The 20,733-nt window shown below is 43.5% G+C and overlaps 2 protein-coding genes across 5 annotated transcripts; one reads left to right on the top strand and one right to left on the bottom strand.

Moving 5' to 3' along the window:
• Positions 1–769: 769 nt before the first annotated feature.
• On the bottom strand, positions 770–16,154 carry LOC129847024 (autism susceptibility gene 2 protein-like). 4 transcript variants are annotated; one of them, XM_055914829.1, is made up of 18 exons: positions 14,324–16,154; positions 11,706–11,891; positions 10,989–11,024; positions 10,839–10,868; positions 10,670–10,718; positions 9,191–9,548; positions 8,809–9,023; positions 8,283–8,581; positions 8,133–8,174; positions 7,887–7,985; positions 7,692–7,775; positions 6,996–7,034; positions 6,465–6,536; positions 5,918–6,071; positions 4,792–4,869; positions 4,421–4,504; positions 4,100–4,304; positions 770–3,900 (listed from the first exon to the last, which is right to left on the bottom strand). In XM_055914829.1, the coding sequence occupies exons 1-18, from the start codon at positions 14,621–14,623 to the stop codon at positions 2,295–2,297; spliced, it is 3,936 nt and encodes a 1,311-aa protein (XP_055770804.1). In that variant the 5' UTR covers positions 14,624–16,154; the 3' UTR covers positions 770–2,294. The 4 variants fall into 4 exon arrangements, with proteins under 4 accessions (XP_055770804.1, XP_055770884.1, XP_055770948.1 ...); XM_055914909.1 differs by having other exon boundaries at positions 7,692–7,760; XM_055914973.1 differs by lacking the exon at positions 6,996–7,034 and having other exon boundaries at positions 14,324–16,153.
• A 447-nt stretch (positions 16,155–16,601) lies between these two features.
• LOC129847960 (charged multivesicular body protein 2a-like) lies at positions 16,602–20,479 on the top strand. Its single transcript, XM_055915555.1, has 6 exons — positions 16,602–16,774; positions 18,276–18,443; positions 18,649–18,828; positions 19,016–19,146; positions 19,335–19,396; positions 19,538–20,479. Exons 2-6 carry the CDS (start codon positions 18,276–18,278, stop codon positions 19,657–19,659), a joined length of 663 nt encoding a protein of 220 aa, XP_055771530.1. The 5' UTR covers positions 16,602–16,774; the 3' UTR covers positions 19,660–20,479.
• The last annotated feature ends 254 nt before the right edge of the window (positions 20,480–20,733 follow it).

Genomic DNA, 20,733 nt, shown 5'->3' with positions numbered 1-20,733 from the left:
AATTTTTGGGACAAGTAGTTGGAAGACAGTGCGTTGATTGCTTTAGTTGAAATTCTAGCAAATCCCATGATAATTTGGGGGTTAATGTTTTGTTTCTATTCTCTGGTTAGATTTTAGATTATTTTCATGCAATGTACTCCACGAGGGTTTCATTCATTTACCTGGTTATTGCAAATGTTTATTCTATTTCCATATAAAAGTACACAATTCCCCTACTCCTGCACCTTTCTGTAATGTATTTGTGGTTTCTACAAACCCAAATGGACTCAATAATGCAAAAAAAAAGTAACCTTATAAACCTTACAAATCGAAATAGCATTCATTACTAGATACTGGTAGATAAAAGCTTTCATTGTAAATCATAACAGGGATTTGAATGGTACAATAAGTAAATCACCATTGTCAAATCAAGAACCTATTTGACAGGGAATATGAATTACCATTACTTCTTTGGTGGTCACAAAACACTTTAGCCATTTACAATTCCACAGATGGGTCAGGATGCTGAAATTGGACTAGGTGCTTGCCTACCATTGTCTCTACTTAAGGCGTTAGTGCTGGGCTGGAACAAAATCCTGCTCTCCAAGGTCGGCGTTGGAGCTCCACGCTGTATACCCTCTCCAAATAAACTTAAATTCTGGAAAGCACAAAAGGTGCACAAAAATGTCAGAGTACATTAAGATGGGCTGTCATCCCTTTGAAGTTGCTGAACTCTGACATATATTTAGACACCAAGACAACCAAAACAAATAAAAGACCCACAATCAAGTAACCAACAGTTATTTTAATAATTCATCTTTGTGGACTATAGGGGAAGAGGTTTGAAAGGTATAAAATGGCCTTATTAAAATAAATCGACCCAAATGTCTTTTCCTTCTCTCAGTATACCCTTAGTCCAGTCCTGTGTACCGATTCTTTTTTTCCAAGCCTCCTGTCCCATTCTTCCATGTTTATAAATTATCTTTGTTCATGGAGCATCAACGTGAAAATGACTTGCCGGCAGGCATTCATAGTCCAAAATGTGATGTGACACCAACACAAACCTCCCGCAGTGTATTCATCATATATTCAAAGATCTGATCCATGAAGAAGCCAGAGGTTGTTATGGTTGTGTCTTACTCACGTTCACAAGCATTTTCTTTTTCCGTCAAACAACTGTTACTGCCTGATGTGGAACAACTTGAAATTGTTACTAAAGGGGAGTGCATTGGTGATACCTGAAACAATGACAAATAACAGTGAATATATTTATTATCATTATAGAAGATAAAATGTTAACAATAATTACAAAGGCAATTTCACTAGACTACTATATTAGGGTCCTGCTCATATGTCAAGTCAGAAGAGAAATATTGTCCACCGTGTCGGCACAGTATACATCATCAGTCTTTCTATTAAATACAAGAGGTGGAGCCAAGGATCTTAGATCACAGAGGAGTGGTGAGAAGAGGTACAGAAGCATACGGTTCTTTATAGATTTAGAATCTTCAAAACTTTCATCAATAATCTAGTCTTTTCACAATTACAGAGGACACCAAAAAAAAAGAACCAGAGAAATATACTGTGCTACCATAATTATTTTGCTCATCCAGAAAACATCCCAACGTTTTATTTATGCAAAGGGATTTATATATCACCATGAGTTGGAACCAGAGTAGGATGAACGATTCATGTGTACAAAATTTGCACATCTCTCAGAGCTCATCTTATCAAACCTGAAAAAGCTTGCTTGAAACCTGATCATATTCAATTGGGAAAGCCTTTTCTCTGCCTCTTTGTTCAGCTACCATTATTGTATACATCATATGGACAAAGAACAAACCTTAAAATAATAAAACACTAGGAAGCACAGAAACCATGTACCTTAAAATTGCACTGATTGAACCATTGTGAATGTGCTGAGTCGCCCCCATACAAGTCTCCTCATATCCCTTCCCTATCTTCAACCCCAGAAACACCCTTTGGGGGGCTCATTGGTCTAGATCAGAGATGGACAACTCTAGTCATCAGGGACCTGATTGGTGTCACACTTTTGCCCCAGCTAACACACCTGACTTAATTATCAACTAATCTTGATCTTCATGATCATGATCTTCAGTTTATAATCAAATTCATTTGAATTCATTTGAGTTTACTAGGGATGGGGGGAAAAGTGTAACACCACTCCAGCCCCGAGGACTGGAGTTGCCCATCTCTGGTCTAGAGCCTTAGTGAGTTGTGTGTTTCAGGAAGCAGAGTGAGAGCAGCAAAGTAATCCTGATGTTTCCCTTTGACTCCTCTGGTGTGACCCTGTACTATCTGGACTCGCTGTCTTTGTGAGAGTACATGGCCAAGTCCCCGGGCCCACCCAGTCTGCGGGTCGGGGTGGAAGACCTGCTGGTCACAGATGGAATGAGCGGAGGGGGGGCTCCTACGGACAGTGCCCCCACCAGGCCAGCAGGGGTCTTGGCCAGGATGCCGTTGGGCACGTGGTGCGCGTGTAGAGGTCCCAGGCGGGAGTAAAGGCCGGGATGGTGGGGCGAGTGGGTGGAAGCTCCAGGCTGATGGAGGTGTGAGTGGGAGAGCATCCCAGCGTGCAGCTGCTCCAGGTGGGCAGAGTGAGAACCCGGTGGGAGGTGGGAGCCCGAGAGGTGCGGGTGAGAATGCATCCCAAAGTAGCGTGCCCTTTCAAAGTCTTCCCTCAGGATCTGGGCACGCTGCTGCTCATCAATGAGCACGCCACCTTGGGGACCCAGCTGGGGAGGGCGGTCGAAGTTGTGGGCCATCAGGCCAAACTCCTGGCGGGCCGAGGAGGCGGAGGAGGTAGGAGGGTGGTGGTGAGGGTTGTTTGCAGCCACCGCTGCTGCCATGGCAGCCGCCCTCTCAGCCTCCAAGAAGCGCTGAGCGTGCTGGTTCTGGAGCAGCCGGGCCAGGTGGGGGTCGGAGCGCAGCGCCAGGTGGGGGTCCGAACGCAGAGCCATGGCCTCCCGGCGTTGCTGCTGCTGCTGTTGGGCAGCCAGCTCCCTCCATGGGTCCCATGGGAAGCTGTGGGGGTGCTGGCCATGCCCCTGGGGCGGGCCGTGGGGATGGGTGGAGAACCTCTCTCCCCCTGGACCCACTACTATCCCGCCAGCCCCTTGTGTGCTCCCTAGGTAGGCCTCAATGGCGGCCTGCGCTCGGGAGCGCTCCAGGATGGAGAGGTGATGGTGAGGGTTGTGCGGGGTGGGAGGAGGCAGGGGCAAGCCGGGTGTGGGAGTCAGAGAGCGAGAAGAGGGGGTGGCGGAACGGTGGAGGTGAGGGCGGCTGTTGGGCCGATCGTAGTTGTGGCTGGGGGGCAGGGGAGGCGGCAGGGAGATTGGCACGGGCTCCGGTTCCTCCTTCCGCTCCTCCTTGACCTTGACCGGGGGGAAGAGGGGGGGAGGCTTGGGCAACGGGGTGGTGGTTCGGTCAGGCTTCTTGGCCTGGGACAGAGAGGTGACTGTGGCTGAGGATAAGGCAGGGGGGCCTCCCTCTCTTTGTGAGGAGTGGGAGAGTTCGTTATGTAGGCCGTGCTGCGCGGGGGGCTGCTGACGGGGGTACAGATCCAAGGGCGAGGCGGCGCCGGGTCCCGAGGGTGGGGGAGTCGTCAGCACAGAGGAAGAAGAGGAGCGAGGCCTGTCTCTGTCTGCTGCAGCTGCTGAGGACGAAGGGCCTGGTGGAGGTGGCCTGGAGGAGAGCGGTCTCTTGTCCCCGTCTCTGTCCCTCTCTCGGTCCCTGCTGTGGCTGCGTGTCAGATCCTCAGTGAGACCGCTGGGGCCTCCCAGGGGGCCCCCATGTCCGTTGATGTGGGAGACAGGGGTGCTGCTGCGATGCTGCTGGAGCTTGAGGGCCGGGGCGACCGGAGACATCCGCACAGGTTGACGACCATATAGCATATTGTCTCTAAAAAGAGGATAGAAGTTGATCAGTGGTTGCGGGGAGAGGTATACCAATTAAGCACTCAAATCAAAAACAGCATTAAAAATGTGTTGAGTAACGTGAACCGAAACAGACAGAAAACTACTATAGACAGATAAGTTCAAACAACATATTTTGGAACTAGGTTGATGAAATATGTTTGAGTGAGGCCGTTGTCTCTCACCGGTCTTTCTCGTCTTTGATGTGAATAATCTCTCTCCTCTCCATGTCCTTCCCCGGGTCCCGCTCATCCCTCTTCTCACTCCCCTTGGCCCAGCTGGGGCCGGCAAATGGGGGAGGCCCACTGTGCAGCCGGTTCCATGGGTCATGAGGGTTGGGTAAGCCCCCGACCACAGGAGGCTCCTTGTGGCCAAACACTGAGCTGTTAGCTAGAGACGGAAAGACGTTGGAGTAATGTTAGTCATTTCAGTAGACAGTACAAATTATTATCGAATGAGTAAGGACAAACGATTGTTCTTTTTTGAGGAAGGAAATGGTGACTCACCCAGTGTAGGGCTGCCCAGTCCCCCGAAGGCACCAGAGCCCAGGGCTCCGAGAGGTGCGAACGGAGGTGAGCGGCCGTACGGGTCTGCAACACATGCGCATATAAACATCAGGACTGAAGCGGACACAAACCTTAAAGCATCAAACCTCTGGCAATACTCACTATTTGTGTTCAGACTCACTGGAGCACAATCTTCTTTAGTCGCATGTTCTAAAGTTACTATGCTTCAATTGATTATCTAGGCTAATACAGTGTTTCAGTGACCTGTGAATATCCTAAAAAAAGCAGTTTCTTGAGACGGTGTATCAAAATAAGAATTGTTTACCAAGGGTGCAAGTGGCACAGATAAGACCTTTGAAGCAGTCTCTTACCTAAGTGTGCAGTTGGGGTGAGGAAAGATGAGTGGGGCGTTGATGGTGGGATGAAAGGAGATGATGGATTGACTCCACCTGAGGGAAAAGGGGGCACACACCAAAATGTCAAATAATATGCACACCTCTACATAAGACTTTAAAAAGGTACTCAGTCATTCTGAAAAGTACTTTCTCTCATATAGCTAACTAAGAAGTTTGAAAAGACAGGCTGAGTGGGCAGGGAGCTTATATTCATGAGCTTGCCTTGACTGACAGCTCTTCGAAACGCCCATGCCAAGCAACTTGGATGCAGTGAGAAATGTTGCAGTAAAATCCTCAAGCGAATTTGGTGACACAGAAAGCAACTCAGTGAAATTGCATCAATTCTATCATAAAAATATACATCTCCCGTTTGGCATGTCTCTTGTGGAGCATTTCACAGCAGCACTGATGGATGTGTTGACAACTGCGTCTGCATTTTTAACAACCCCCTCATTTTGTTCAATGCTATCTGAAGACCTAGCTAGCCAGTAACTAGTTAACACCAGACATAGATGAAAGGGGAAACAAGTATCTGAATAGGGTAATGAATAGGGTAAACTTTTAATTACATTTGCTAGCACCCTACAGTGACATTTTGGCACCAGTAGAGTAGCTATTTCAACCAAGTCCCTCTGCAAACATGCCTTCTCCCATGTTGGTTACAAGGCGGTACTTACTTAAATTAGGTACGTGAATATCATGTTACCATTGGTGTATTAAAATGAGAGTTCAGGTGATGTCCCCTTAATAACGAATCTAAGTGTTTGACATGGGGGAGCAAACCCGTAACTTTATCAATGTAGAAGCAACAGTAATTTTCACAGGTCGGTCATCATACTGGTTTCCTTCAAATATCATCCCATTTCATGAAAAACATGATTGACTGTTCATGACCTTTAAACATTGCACATATCAGATGCCAAATTTGATAAACCCACTATCCATAATAAAAACTATAAACAATTTACTAACTATTTGCAATGTCAGGGAATCTTTTCTCTTTCCTGTGGTTTTTGAACAGCCCATAGTTCTCTCTTTATGGTGCAAACAATTGCTGCCCCTTTTCTTCGAACATATCTGTCAAGACCACAAAAGCACCCACCAGCAGCTGTGAAGAGGCTGGCAGGTCGGTTCAGGTCGTGGGCAGATGGAAGGCCACCTCCGAGGGGCCCCAGAGGGCCCAGACCCCCGGCCCCTGGAAGACGAGCCAGCAGCTCGTTACGGAAGTCCAGCTTGTGAGGATCTGCCTGCATCAGCTGAGAAAGAGGGGAGTGGTGGTTAGTCAATGCAATGGCCATAGCATTTGTCAAGTGAGATGAGGGCAGTGGAAGGTAGGCCCCTAAATGGCAGGTAATCAAAGAAAGAAAACAAGTCAGTGGGCAGTATGATGCAGAAAACTTTAGAGAACTATTTACAGATAATACATATAATAGGAGCAGATTAGAATATTGTTTACAGATCAGCAATTGCAAATAGCTTTTTCAATAAACATGGACAACTAAACCAATATTGTTACGATTTTTTATATTGACATCTGATAATGTTTGAGTGGTCGAATTTCCCCGAAATACTTTCTAATACAGATTGGATGAGAATGAAGTCAAATAATAAAAAATTTAAAAAGTGAGAAATGTTTCACAAGTCATTACCTTCACCTTCTTCTGATGGCTCAGAATCATCCATGCCACACGTACATGCATTGCACACCACTTCCCTGGTTTCTGTGTATTCAAAAACACATGATTGACTGTGATCCTGTTTAGCTTGCATTAAGACTTAAGGCCTTTGCCCAGAGTCAGATGCAATGGTGTTAATGTCTGCCGTATGAAATGTTTGTCTGGCATAGCATGAACATGAGTATGGTGGAAGAAGTACAGTTAAGTAAGGCAAACAGCATTAATAAACAAATTATGGGTCAGTTAATTTATCCGAGACAAAAAAAAAGTTACAAATATCAGAATCCTTCCGATTCCAAAATGAGTAATGACGGAAAGTTGCAGAGTTTCACAGTAGGTGTGCCAAAAGTCAGAGAAGAAGTCAGACTTGGTGTGCAAGGGCGTTTAGTCTAATAGTTTTGAATCTGACCAAGAGTTAGTAGGAACACCAACAGAACAGTGACAGTATCATAACACTTTAAAAAAATGTATTCAAGGGCTGACAAAGCAGCCGACTTTTCTTACATTACTGACTTTCAACGATGTCCCAAATGGATCAGTTAGCTAAAAAACAAAAAGCAGTAGTAAACCATGTTTGTTAAAGGCCCAATGCAGCCGTTATTATAACAATATCAAATCATTTCTGGGTAACAATTAAGTACCTTGCTGTGATTTTAATTGAAAACAATGGTCAAAAAGAAACAAATAGCTTCTTAGCAAAGAGCAATTTCTCGAGCAAGAATTTTGCTATGGCTGTCTGGGAGTGGTTTGAGTGGGGAGGGGGAAAACAGATAATTAGCTATCATTGGCAGAAGTTTCAAACTCATTCTTATTGCTCTATTAACTAATTTACCACATGGTAATGTCATCATGAAAGGCTAAAACTCCATTCAACCCAAACAGGCAGAAATTTCAGGTGGTCTTTTCAAACAGCTCTTACACTAAAAGGGCATTATAATAATTTAATAAAATCATTCCAACCTCAGTGTGGAAATATATATAAAACACAGGAAAATAATTTGACTGTACTGGAACCTCTAGCCAACTGCTTGCTAATTGTTGTCCACTTTTTCCTGCACTGACTACTAGGCCCAAGTCTTCGCAGATAATGCCTTTATAGGCACACGTATCGTCTATCAACTCAATCCTGTACTACAAGCTTCCGTTGTAACCATTGCCATGATATATTCTATAATGTCATAGTTATACGGAGCATCTTACCCTGGGGTCTTTGGGCTGCAAGTGGTGAGGCACACCCCCCAGTCGAGCGGTCATCTCAGGACTCGTTCTCTGGGGGGCAAGAGGCTGTATCAAAACACAGCAAATGGTTCTTCATCTAGACACAACAACATATCATAATCCATTGACTTGTAAAAGGACAATCTCTCAGGGAAATGTAGCGAAAGCGCCACTCACCTTAGGCTGGAAGGCTCCTTGCAGAGAGCTGAAAGGCCCAGTGGGAGGAAGCACAGGCTGGATGCCTGGCACTGAGGGAGCAGGGTACTGTGGGAAGAACTACACCAGCCAGCCACACACACACACACACACACAGAGGGGCTGGTTAAAACGACACTCCTCAGACCCCTACCACATTCATCTCAACATCCACCTCAAATGTATAAACAAACACACCAATTCTGGAGCATGTAAACATAAACTCACAGTGTTTCTGTAGAGCCCCTCCATCTTGCCATACTTATCAAACTAAAAGATGAATACAAAAAGTGGTACGTTACATGCCAACACTGGCATTTCAAGGCAGAAGCTGCTCTATGAAACCCAATGTGAGAAGGGTAGCATGGCATCTCTTACCAGGTGCTGAGGTGGTGGTGCGGAGGCGTTGGGGTGCAGGAAGGGGGTGAAGTGTTGGTGTGTATGTGTGTGCTGGTGTTGGTGGTTGTGCTGGTGGAACTGGAAGGCCAGGGGCTGGACGCTGGTCTGGGAGGAGCGGCCTGAGGAGCCCGAACTGGAGCTGGCCCCCGACGGACCTCCGGGAGTAGAGCGGCCTGGCCCGCCACCGTTTGTCTCAGCCCCAGGGACGCTCCGGCGGCCCTCGCGGTCCTGCGAAGCCAGGAAGTGAGAGTTCAGGCCCTGGCGCAGCAGGTCTTGTTCTACAGTAGGGGAACAGACAGATCAGAATGGAATTATTATTAAATCAGAAACAAAGAACTAATTTTACTACACTGTGACATTAGGCTGTACATGTACCCATAGGAAGCTAATTGCAGACCTGATTGGTAAATAAAACACTAACATTTTCAATTATGGTTGACGATCTGACTGAGGCTGTGGAATTTTTAAAAAATAGCACTAAACATTGGTGCCAACTGTACAGTACCTGCTCCTGAGTGGGACGTGAGGAGAGGAGGTGGAGGGGGAAGCCCAGGGGAGGTGGTGAACAGGGAGCCGGAACGCGAAGGGGGGCGTAGAGATCCTGACGACCCTGGACCTCTCATGAGGGACATCGACATACCGGTAGAGGGAGTTGGGGGTCGCATAGACGACAATGAAGAAGCAGCAGAAGAGGATTGTGGTTTTACTGAGGTACCGTTCCTAAGGAGAGTGAAAACAAGTTTAGACTAGAAAAAAAGGTACATTTCCTGAAGAAAATGCGTGTTTGCTTCAGCTGTCCAAAACGGTGTGGAAGTGGAAGTAGTTGTTTTTACAGCAGAAGTAATAGTGAGAACTGCTAAGCAGACCTGGTAGTACCAGTGACTGACCTGTTGTTGATGCCCATGCTGTAGATGGATGGGTGTCGCCCAGGGAAGGTGAGGAAGGGCTTGTGTTTGGAGCGCGGCGGGCTGGGGTCGTGGTGGGGGCGGTGAAGGCCGTTGCTGCTGCCGCCGTTGAGCTGGCCGGGCCGTGTGACCATGGCCGGGGAGAGGGACGGCAGGCAGGAAAAGGAGGTAGACAGGGGCTCGGGGTAAGGCGGCTCCAGGCTCCTCTCCTGGCTGCGCTCCAGGCCAGAGACACGTGGGGTGACCGCCAGCCGCGAGAGGCCACAGCGGCCTGGTAGTGGTAGTAGAGGGCAGCCTTTGCCCATAGAAGAGGCAACACTCACAGGGATAGGCTCCATAACTAAAGGGCGAGAAAAAAAACACTGCATAATTTCAAATGAGTGCATACTCTGTTTCACCCTAATGGTCCTAATGTGGAATCAGTACCCTTAACGATATCATGGACAGTAATAGTTTGAGAAGATTCCATTTTAAAGATACATACATATTACCAGGCAACTCCTTTTTTCAATATTTACAATTTAGATCAGCTATGCTATGCCCTTCGGAAAACCCACCTACCGAAACATCCAATAATAGAATTTATAAATAAATTCTCTGGGCTCTCGAAAAGACTGATCACTATAATATATAAAAACCTTTTTGGAAAGATCATATTCTGAGCTAGTCATTAAAAAAGTATGGTCCACAGATCTAATTGAATCTGAACCTTTAACTGGAAAAGAATATGGAAAAACTTGACCTTTGCATCCCGTAATCCAAACGACCAACTACAAAATACACGAATTCAAATATTCAATGCCTTCATCTATTACGTTACTTAACAATTATAGTTCCTTGAATCTCTCAATCAGAGAAGAATAATGCTAGCAGGCAGCACTGCCAAAAACCACATCCCTCCCATTTAACCGGTGAACACAGTTACTATTAGAAGTTCAAACATTATTATCGTCAGTGAGAATGAATGGTAATAGTCAACGAGCAATTGAGGCCTGGGCAAATATACTTGACTCTAAAGAACAATCTCAGCTAAAGCCCAACACCTTCAAACCAATTATATATATTTATATAGACTATTGTTACTTTCTTTGCTTTCAGGCCCACGGGGAAGGGGTGGTACGGGGGAAGGGAATATAAGTGGAGAAACGGGGGATGGATAGGTGGAGAAATAAGCAATCCTGTTTTTTGGGTGGATTGGTAAGGGGTGGGAGGCATGCTGTGGTGGGCGGGGGCATGGTTTCCGGGTGGGAGTAGAGGATGCGGGGAGGTGGCATGGGTTCTTTGTATGCATTCATTTTATTGTTTTTGTACCCGCAACCCCCCTCTGAAAAAAGAAATTTACAAAACTGAATAAAAAAATTAATCAATGAGTCCACACTGAAAACAAAAGTCACCAAATGACAAGAGCATAATTATAAAGCAAAGGCATACAGCTATGGGAATGAGAGAACAGCATTTTACCTTTCCTGGTGCTAACAGTGAACATTGGCTCCAAGTCATTGTCAGAGGCCTAGGACAATGAGAGGAAAAACACAGTAGGTAAATCTAAACCTAACAATAGGCAGGAACAATAGTGCAACTCCAAAAATGAATCTTAATTGTGTGTGGTTTGATTCAAGCAGTACCTTACCTTATCTGCTGACTCGCTCTCTGTGTCACACTAAAAGAAACCATAATAATAAAAAATAAAAATTGCTACATTTAGATGTGCCACAACATTTGAAACACTGTCCTATGGACAGCTTAAGTACTGTATCAATAGAAGTATAAAGAAACTTACAATGTAGCCAGTCTCCAAGAAGAGGATGCTCCCAACCTAAACAAATTCTCACAGTTAATATGTAAAATAGGTGGTATTCACCTTCAACATAAATGTAAATGTTGGCCCAAGGCTTAGGCAGAGCAGGTGGGACATTACAGGTTATGCAGGATCTGTATCCTGAGATAGTTCAGACGTCAAAGCCTTTCCAGAATCAATTTGTACTTCTTCTGCAACTCCCAGCATAGTAGTTTTGAGGAGGTCCCTTGATCTCAACTTTGCAGATGGTTTTATTGAGTTGCTATTCTTGCCTTCACATTCTTTGACTGACTTTTTCAGGACTAAACACCCTTGAATTTCCAAATTATACTGTGTAGGCTAGCCGTTCCCTAGGTTGGGATACATAACACCTGAAAATCCAGTGTCAAAGAGCAGTCGTACTCTAAATACAGTTTCCCCATCGACAGGGTATTTAACAACTTGAAATAATCTTCATGTCTGTCTGACCTTGAGTCAATAAATCCCAATCGTTCCATTTGACGCTCGGCCGACACGTTGCTATAAGTTGTCACTATTAAGTGTTACTCAGCCAGTGCTCCTACTAGCCCTGAAGGCCATTAAAGGTTTTGAATTCACTTCAGTCTAAATATTTGAGATGAACAGGCCAGCTATTTCCCAAAAACAAGAGACAAATGGGTCGCAATAGCATGGCAACCATACCGCCGGTGTGCTGCTTACCTTCACCTCTGTCTTTCTTCTCTTCTTTCTGTTCCTATTACAACAGCTGCGGGAGAAGCTGGGTAGGGCCCCTTCCTCTGGCTCTGAGACGAGCCCTCTGCCATTCTCCTTTGGGCCCCTCTTTCTCTTGCTCCCCCTTCCCATGAGCATGGCGGCACGTTGGTTAGGCTTCATGGAGCAGTCCATCTTGATAGAAGATACATCGCAGTGTTAAACAAGTGGTACAAAACTGTTACAAGCTGATCAAACCGGACGCCTGCGTGCGCATGTTGATTTTGTACCCCTACACCAGACACGATCAGGATACGCAGGTTGAAATATCAAAACAAAAACTGAACCAATTATATTAATTTGGGGACAGATCGAAAAGCATTAAACATTTATGGCAATTTAGCTAGCTTGCTGTTGCTAGCTAATTTGTTCTGGTATATAAACATTGGGTTGTTATTTTCCCTGAAATGCACAAGGTCCTCTACTCTGACAATTAATCCATAGATGAGAAAGGAATTCAGTTAACCGTTTTGTCACCTTCCTCAGGCTTCTTTTTTACTTCTTTGGACTTTATATGGCGGTTGGCAACCAACTTAACAGTGCATTACTACAACCGACTGGAGTGAGGACGTCAGTTCATCTTTCATATCACCCACGTGGGTATATGCTCCTAAACACCAATGAGGAGATGGCTCGTGGGTATATGCTCTTAAAAACCATTGAGGAGATGGGAGAGAAAGGACTTGCAGCGCGTTGAGTGTCACAAATAGAACCTATTTCTATTTTAGCGCCTGGCCACGCAGACGCTTGCTGAGGCGCATGAACAGTGTGGGTGCAATGATTGATGTATGTGTACACTTATTTTGCCACGCACGCGAGCGGTGTGGTCAGCATGTTAGGTTTACTGAAACAATGACAACGATTTGATTGACTTCCTAGTATTTACCAGAATTTCGCACGCAAGTTTTAAGCAGCTCATGCCTTGCCTTGATAGCCACCAAGGACCTTCTTGCCACCGACATTTAATTGGCCAAAAAACAAATGAAGCCTCGACTGAGAAATTAATAGCATAGTCAGTGATGACTTGCGCTGACACAATTTCAGATTGGTTACAATGATATTGCATGTTTTAGCAACTCAGTTTTAAAGGTTGTCTAAAGTATGGATACTGGATTGCTGCCATTCAACTGCCCCCAGAGCATGCTACACTACATGACCAAAAGTATGTGGACACCTGCTCATCAAACATCTTATTCCAAAATCATGGTCATTAATATGCCCCCAACCCCCTATGCTGCTATAACAGGCTCCACTCTTCTGGGAAGGCTTTCTACTCAATGTTGGAACATTGCTGCAGGGACTTGCTTCTATTCAGCCACAAGAGCATTAGTGTGGTCGGGCACTGATGTTGGGTGATTAGGCCTGGCTCGCAGTTGGAATTCCAATTCACACCAAAGGTGTTCGATGGGATTGAGGTCAGGGCTCTGTGCAGGACACTCAATTTCTCCCACACCGATCTCGACAAACCATTTCTGTATGGACCTCGCTTTGTACATGCTGGCATTGTCATGCTGGCATTGTCATGCCGAAACAGGAAAGGGCCTTCCCCAAACTGTTCCCACAAAGTTTGAAGCACAGACTCATCTAGAATGTCATGCTGTAACATTAAGATGTCCTTTCACTGGAACTAAGGAGCCTAGACTAAACCATGAAAAACAGCCCCAGACCATTATTCCTTCTCCACCAAACTTTGCAGTTGGCACTACACATTCGGGCAGGTAGCATTCTTCTGGCATCCAGCAAACCCAGATTCGTTCCTTCGGACTGCCAGATGGCGTGATTCATCACTCCAGCCGACGCTTGGCATTGCTCATGGTGAACTTAGGCTTGTGTGCAGCTGCTCGGCCAAGGAAACCCATTTCATGAAGCTGCTGACAAACAGTTCTTGTGCTGACGTTGCTTCCAGAGGCAGTTTGTAACTCGGTAGTGAGTGTTGCAACTGATATTGCATGGCTGTGTGCTCCATTTTATACACCTGTCAGCAACAAGTGTGGCTGAAATAGGCGAGTCCCCTAATTTTAAGGGGTGTCCACATACTTTAGTATATATCAAATACGTATCCTGAAATACTGGATTGTGTGGGGTTTAAACTCAAGAGAAGAACGAGACTAGTTATTGTTGGTCTAATGTCAAGCAGATTCCTAAACCTTAATATAACCTAGGCTATTTGTATTTACATAGGGTGCTTAGAGTACACAAATAATTAAGGTTGTTAAGACACATCAGAGAAGATCATTGTATCCAATGGCTTTCATTGTGGTTGTTGATTGGATTGCTCCTCCTAAGTGTTCAAAGTGTAAATGAGCTGAATTGTTATTAGTTCAATGAACAACTGATTCACACCTGGAGGGGATGTTATCCTAACTAGTGACCAAGTAAAGACAAAGAGATAGAGGGAGGACAATCCACGTCTGTGGAGACCATTGTGTGCCTCCAAAAACTGTTGATGTGTGTTAGTCTGATTTATTCCAGGACCAAATGTTATTTACATAAGGTTGAAGTCCATCATATTTGAGTATTGTGTTCAGGGTAAGATTGTGCTGACATAAGGAAATACAGCTACTTACCTCCAGGGCCTCAAAGCTGATGAAGCTGGCAATTGAGAAGCCATCGATGATGTCCTCCTCGCAGGACACCGACACTCGCTTCCTCCGTCGAGGAGGCCTGTGTCTGGGACTGGTTCGACATTCTTTACCTCCAGGACCGAGTACAGATCCTGATCCACAAATCTCCCTTTCCGAGCCCGAGGAGGGCGATGTGGCCCGCTGCACAGCGAGGTCTACTCTTCTCCTGCGCCGCTCTCTGTCTCGTTGAGAACGGGAGCGTCGGCTCTGTCTGAACACACTACTTCGAATCGGACCTTCCATGTCAAAAAAATCAGCACCAGTCACAGTCTGACCAAAGGCACTTGTAAAAATCCGGCACGGTGGCACTTTCCTTAGACCAAAAAGAAACACCAACACAGGCCCACAACTGAGCCCCTGTTTAAAATGGCGTTAATAGTAGTCTATTATTTAGCGTCTTTTGCGGACAGGATGGCATCTGTGCCTTTCTCTCGGCGAACTTTGACTGTCATGTCAATGCACTAAGATGTTATCTTTATTTCCAGAATTGTTGGTATTACTGTTCAGCAGGAGTAACCCCAGGAAGCTTTTGTCAAGACATGGCTGATTCTAAGTCTCAAAAGCTAGCTGGCAAGACAAAAAACAAATATGCGTATGTAAACAAAATCACTAACTCTAGCTAACTAACTTGCGTAGTTAGCTGTTTTTCCCCAAAACGTGTATTTTATAGCAATGTTACATTTACTGATGTAATACTGAAATGTAAAGCAAACCCATCTCGTTCCAATTAAAATTTTGGCACGAGCTGACAAATGAGCTAGCTAAAATCACTCATTAGCCAATGATAGCTTAACTGCTAACTAGCTAAACGGACAATAGCTCGATAGATAGCTACCTGCCACGGAAAATAACCAGAGTAAGATATGTGTTGCTCGTTTAAAGCATATCACTGTTTAGCTAACTAATTTAGCGCAGCCACACAATTATTATAAGCAGCTAGACAGTTAACTGTTTTTGTAGCTAAGCTAACTTCAGCAATACATGAGAATTATATCCACTTGCTGCTAGCTAGGCTAATGCTACATAGATATATGTATTCAAGTGCTTTATTATGCTAACATTGGGTAGCTAATTAGCATGTGTATTGCAAACTCAATGTAGCTAGTTATCACGGAGTAGGCAACGTTACTGGAGTAAAACGCATTCTTTAAAAACCGTCTGAAATATTGATTAGTACAAAATCAATAACTACCCTGCAGCAACTGGGGGTAAAGATAGCTAACATAATTTTTCCAGTCTGACGATGGGCCCGATACGAATGGTTGAATTATCGTAAAAGACCTAACTAATACACAAAAATGGTTTTGTTTACACCAAGACTGACGTTATATGGCGACTGTTTGGCCACCCACCATCCGTGTGTTATCGATGTGTCTCTTCCTACACCAATTTGTTTTCGTATAACAGTCATTAAAGACGAAATTATTCAAGGCCCTACTTAAGCCTCGATCTGGAGTTTCATTGATAAGGGTGTCGACCAAGCCCCTGGCAGAACAACTCCGTCAGCGGCCCACACAATACTGCACTGTGTTGGGGGAAGTTATTTGCCGACGTTTCCGGTCGAACGAAATCTACCCTGACCACAGTCTTCAAATACACACAAAATAGCACGATTCTCCAACGACTTATTATATTTTTGAACAAATAGGATATGAAGATTTAGGCGATACTACCCTTGTCAGAAGTGCATTGTGTGCTTCAGCGAGTCCTCTTCTTCAATCTGGGTAGTTGGGAAATTGATACCACTGCAAGTACCTTGCTGCCACCAAGTGGACATAGTTGGACTGAACATGTCAGGGTCTGTTTTAATCAGATTTGTGAAACCAAATGCATTTCAAACCTTACACTTTATGGATTTAACGTTAAGTCGTTAATTTACCACCTATTGATTTCACTCTAAATGGTTATATAATAAAGTCACTGGTCTGTGTCTGTGACTATCGCACTAAGAACATGAACGCCATGACTCTTTGGTACGCTCGTTTTGCAAGACACCGTGCCACGAAATTATTAATAAACATACCAATAAATAGGTAATACTGCCAGTTTGTTTATTGATTGGCTCAACCAAGTGTGTTTATTTGGTGTTATACTTACTACCCAGCAGTGAATATTAGTAATTTAACGACTTAAGTGGCACTGCCTAACCGGGACAGAAACGGCAAAAGTCTCCTTTCAAAACAAACGAACCAGTAGCATTTATGACTCAAACTCTTTATTACGTCATATCCTGCTGGGATGGAAGTGGAGATATCTTTATGCGGAAGTATATGAAAGAAAACAAATAGGTAGACTATTCCCGAATTAAAACCTTTGAAGAACTCTCAAACAGTATTTTCCTTTGAAATTGTCATTATCGTGATATAAACAGTCACACGAAAGACCTCATACACGGTAAGCTAACATGGAATAACTAAGCATGTGACCAATACATTTAATTTGTTACTATGACTCAACTTCTTAGCTTCTAGCAGCTAATGTTAGTTAGCTTGTTACTAAACTAGCAAGGAAACAAGCACAATAGTTTAAACAAAGACAATACTCTGTGGTTTAAAAGTCTACTCACCAGAGTAGCGTAATCAGTCTCAGTTATGCATATGCCTGTTGAATTATTAGAATCCGATCAATAACCTTAAAGAGCAATTTCACAACTTTAACCTCATTTTCATGATCTACTGCAGAATAACAATGTATACATATGTGAAAACGGCGCATTTCTCTTGAAAAAAAAAAAGAAGTTCTACCAGTTGACATTGAAAGTTACAGCATTATTTTCAAACACTATTGCCCTGTTCAAACCAACTGGGAACTCGGATATGAGGTCAAATCATGACGTCAGTGATCTTCAGGTCGGAAAGTCGGAGCTCAAGAAAGAGGCCCGAGTTGGAATCCGAGTTGGATAGCCGTTAAAATAGATTTTCCCAATCGTAGCTCGTTTTTTCCCGAGTTCCCAGTTGTTTTGAACGCAGCATTAAAAGCACCATATGAGATTCGTGGTGACATGTGGAGCAGGAAAATATCCTCCCAATGGCTAGAAACTCGTTGCAGGTTTTGTCAATTAACTTTAATGGTGCTTTCAAGACAACTGGGAACTCGGGGGGGGGGGGGGGGGCTGTGTCAAATCATGACATCAGCGATCTTCAGGTCGGAAAGTTGGAGCTCTAGAAAGATGTCCCGTTCAAACAACTCGGAAATCTCCGACTTCAGTGCGTTCAAGAGAACTGGAAACTCAAGGGACAAAACGAACTTCTACTGGAAGAAAAATAGTTTTGAACGGTCATCCAAGTTGGAAATTTGGGCATTTTATTAGAGCTTTCGCTTAACGACCTGAAAATGACTTACGTCATGATTTGATCTCGTTAATATTTTTTGAGTTCCCAGTTGTCTTGAAAGCACTATTAATTCTACCATGTGATGTCACAGTGAAGCATTTAAGACCTTATTTTTTAACCACAGATCATAAAAACGGGCCTTTTTTAATTTGTTTAATTTAATTAAAGGTTAACTGCCTTGCTCAGGGGCAGAACGACAGATTTTTACTTTGTCAGCTCGGGGATTCGATCCAGCAACCTTTCGGTTACCTGCCGCCCATTTAGACACTGGCATGGTGCTAGAGATAATGAATATGAGGTTGAAAAGTGGTGGAATTGTCCTTTAATTTTGAATGTTAAAAAGCAGTTTAATCAGGGTCTAGCTACAGTAAATTTATATAATGAGAAGTTGGCTATCTACATTAGCTATAAACAAGAATTTGTTTAGGCGCGAACAAAACGTATGCATAAAACATACCTAAAATGTGTGCCTCTTCTGGGGAAAAACTGGCACATTGTAATTAATAATGACTGACGAGAGAGTTAGATTTGGATTGTTTGTATTTTCTGTTTTTGTTCCTTAGATGGAGTTCCTGTTTGGGAAGAGGAAGACCCCGGAGGAGATGTTGAGGCAAAACCAGAGGGCACTGACTCGGGCCATGAGAGATCTGGACAGAGAGCGACAAAGACTGGAGCAGCAGGAGAAGAAAATCATAGCTGACATTAAGAAAATGGCCAAACAGGGACAGATGGTGAGAAAATAAGGAGGTGCTTCTACACCTGCATTGCTTGCTGTTTGGGATTTTAGGCTGGGTTTCTGTACAGCACTTTGAGATATCAGCTGATGTAAGAAGGGCTATATAAATAAATTTGATTTGAGATAAGATGCTGTAAAGGGGAAAAGTCTTGATGCTTAAAAAAAATATGTGTATTCTCACTCCTCTGTTCCCATTACAGGATGCTGTGAAGATCATGGCGAAGGACTTGGTTCGTACAAGACACTATGTGAAGAAATTCATTATGATGAAGGCAAATATCCAAGCAGTCAGTCTAAAGATCCAGACCCTCAAGTCAAACAACAGCATGGCACAAGCAATGAAAGGTGTCACCAAAGCAATGGCTACCATGAACAGACAGGTGATCGTTTCATTGTATCATTTGATTGATTCCTGTTAAGCACAATCCAATTCTGTTTAAGATAACTTGCCAGTAGAACTGTAAAACACTATTAATAACCCAAAATATTTGTAGTCATTCTTGTTACCAGTGAATTGTGCCAATACATTCTATTGGCTTACATCATATGTTCACTTCCCCTACACAGATGAAGTTGCCACAGATTCAGAAGATCATGATGGAGTTTGAGCGACAGAGTGAGATCATGGACATGAAGGAGGAGATGATGAATGATGCCATAGACGATGCCATGGGTGATGAGGATGATGAAGAAGAGAGGTAGGGGGTTCATGACACAAATCTCCAGCCAAATCATTTAAATCTCAAAACCAAAGCCAGTACTACCTCAATTTGATCACAACGTTATTTGTGAATGTCATATTAGTTTGTACTATTCATATTTTTTGGCATACTTATGTTAGCTGGTAAATCTATGGAAACACTAACTCTCATTCTGTTTTATTTAGTGATGCTGTTGTGTCCCAAGTGTTGGACGAGCTGGGTCTCAATCTCTCTGACGAACTCTCAAGTAAGGAACATTATTGCGCTTGCAGTTAGTCAAATTTACAACTGCATTCAGTAAAATGTTGTAGTAGTGATAAAGCTGGATGTCTCTTCATCAAGATTCCTATGAATACTGATTGATTTGATTTCCTTCCTGTTCATTTAGATCTGCCATCCACGGGAGGTAGCCTCTCTGTAGCAGGTGGGAAGAAAGCTGAACCCCAGCCAGCCCTGGCAGATGCAGATGCTGACCTTGAGGAGAGACTGAATAACCTCAGGAGAGACTGAGCGTGGAAAAACTGTCACACAACAGCACTTTGGCTGCCTGGCGTTAATACAGATACACATGTACTCAGCAACTCAAATCTCTGTACATAGATTTATTTGGGGAACAGAAGTAGAGGAACACTGAAGGGTTTCAGTGAGAACTCTGTTTTGGTATATAGCTTTTTTGTTGCAGGTATTTTTTCGCTTGCAGTATGTTATCTTTAATCAATGACGGATCAGAATCATTATCCATACAATTGTTCTCTTAAAAATGAAGGATTCTCTTTAGGGAGTATATTTTAATGGAGTTTAAATACACCCAGAGGCATGCGTTACACACTAAATTCACTTTAAAATCATTAGACTATCCTATTAAAGTAAAAATGTTGTATATTTGATGTACAAGTATCATTACATTTGTACATAATCTCAACTTTTAGTGGTGTGCAGGCATACAGTACACATTGCCAGATAACATTAACATGATTTAGTAATGGTTTTACTGTTAGTTGCTTGCTTTTTATTTACTTGGTGACTTTGAATAACATAGGGGTTGAGGTTTCAACAATACCATTATCGTAACGTCCTTTGAGTTAAATGGATTCAACAAAAATACTTAAGTGGGGTAAAATGTCTACCGTTTGGCAAATCTTTCCATGTCAAATGTCCAAAAAGGGGGCACTCACTTGATGGTGCCTGGTAAAACTGAAATAGCCTTTCTATCCTAGGACTGTAGTCATTGAGTTTGATAATCAATGTAATGTTGATGGAAGGTGTGGTGATTTGTATAAGAAATTCCTATTTTGCCTTTATTGAATAAACTTTTTGTTTTTACATTTGACAGTAAGGGGTCTGTCTTCAATACCTAAAACTGTGCTAATTTAGATTCTCTAACCCCCATGACTACAACATTTGGCTAACTAGCTCAATCTCATTTATGTAGTGGTAATACACTAAACTCCCACGGTTTAACCTTGTTTAGAGGTTTTTTAACCACTAGATTCACATAGTTTCATGGTGTGGGCTTACATGCCCATGATGTTCAAACTCAATTATACTATTGGGGAAACTTGTTTTTTTTCACTACATTTCTCT

This window comes from Salvelinus fontinalis, chromosome 1 (assembly GCF_029448725.1).
Source record: "Salvelinus fontinalis isolate EN_2023a chromosome 1, ASM2944872v1, whole genome shotgun sequence".
In the NCBI taxonomy this organism is placed as follows: domain Eukaryota; kingdom Metazoa; phylum Chordata; class Actinopteri; order Salmoniformes; family Salmonidae; genus Salvelinus; species Salvelinus fontinalis.
This window is presented reverse-complemented; position numbering and strand designations above follow the sequence as displayed.

What these genes read in the sequence shown, in the direction of transcription:
- LOC129847024 (XM_055914829.1), bottom strand. Translation starts at nt 14,623, where the DNA reads ATGGAAGGTCCGATTCGAAGTAGTGTGTTCAGACAGAGCCGACGCTCC. An exon ending in AGAGCGAGTCAGCAGATAAG is followed by an intron (nt 10,719 to 10,838) that starts GTAAGGTACTGC and finishes TCATTGTCCTAG; the next exon opens with GCCTCTGACAATGACTTGGA. An exon ending in AGGGGCTCTACAGAAACACT is followed by an intron (nt 7,986 to 8,132) that starts GTGAGTTTATGT and finishes TGGCTGGTGTAG; the next exon opens with TTCTTCCCACAGTACCCTGC.
- LOC129847960 (XM_055915555.1), top strand. Translation starts at nt 18,276, where the DNA reads ATGGAGTTCCTGTTTGGGAAGAGGAAGACCCCGGAGGAGATGTTGAGG. An exon ending in GAGGATGATGAAGAAGAGAG is followed by an intron (nt 19,147 to 19,334) that starts GTAGGGGGTTCA and finishes TGTTTTATTTAG; the next exon opens with TGATGCTGTTGTGTCCCAAG. An exon ending in TCTCTCTGACGAACTCTCAA is followed by an intron (nt 19,397 to 19,537) that starts GTAAGGAACATT and finishes CTGTTCATTTAG; the next exon opens with ATCTGCCATCCACGGGAGGT.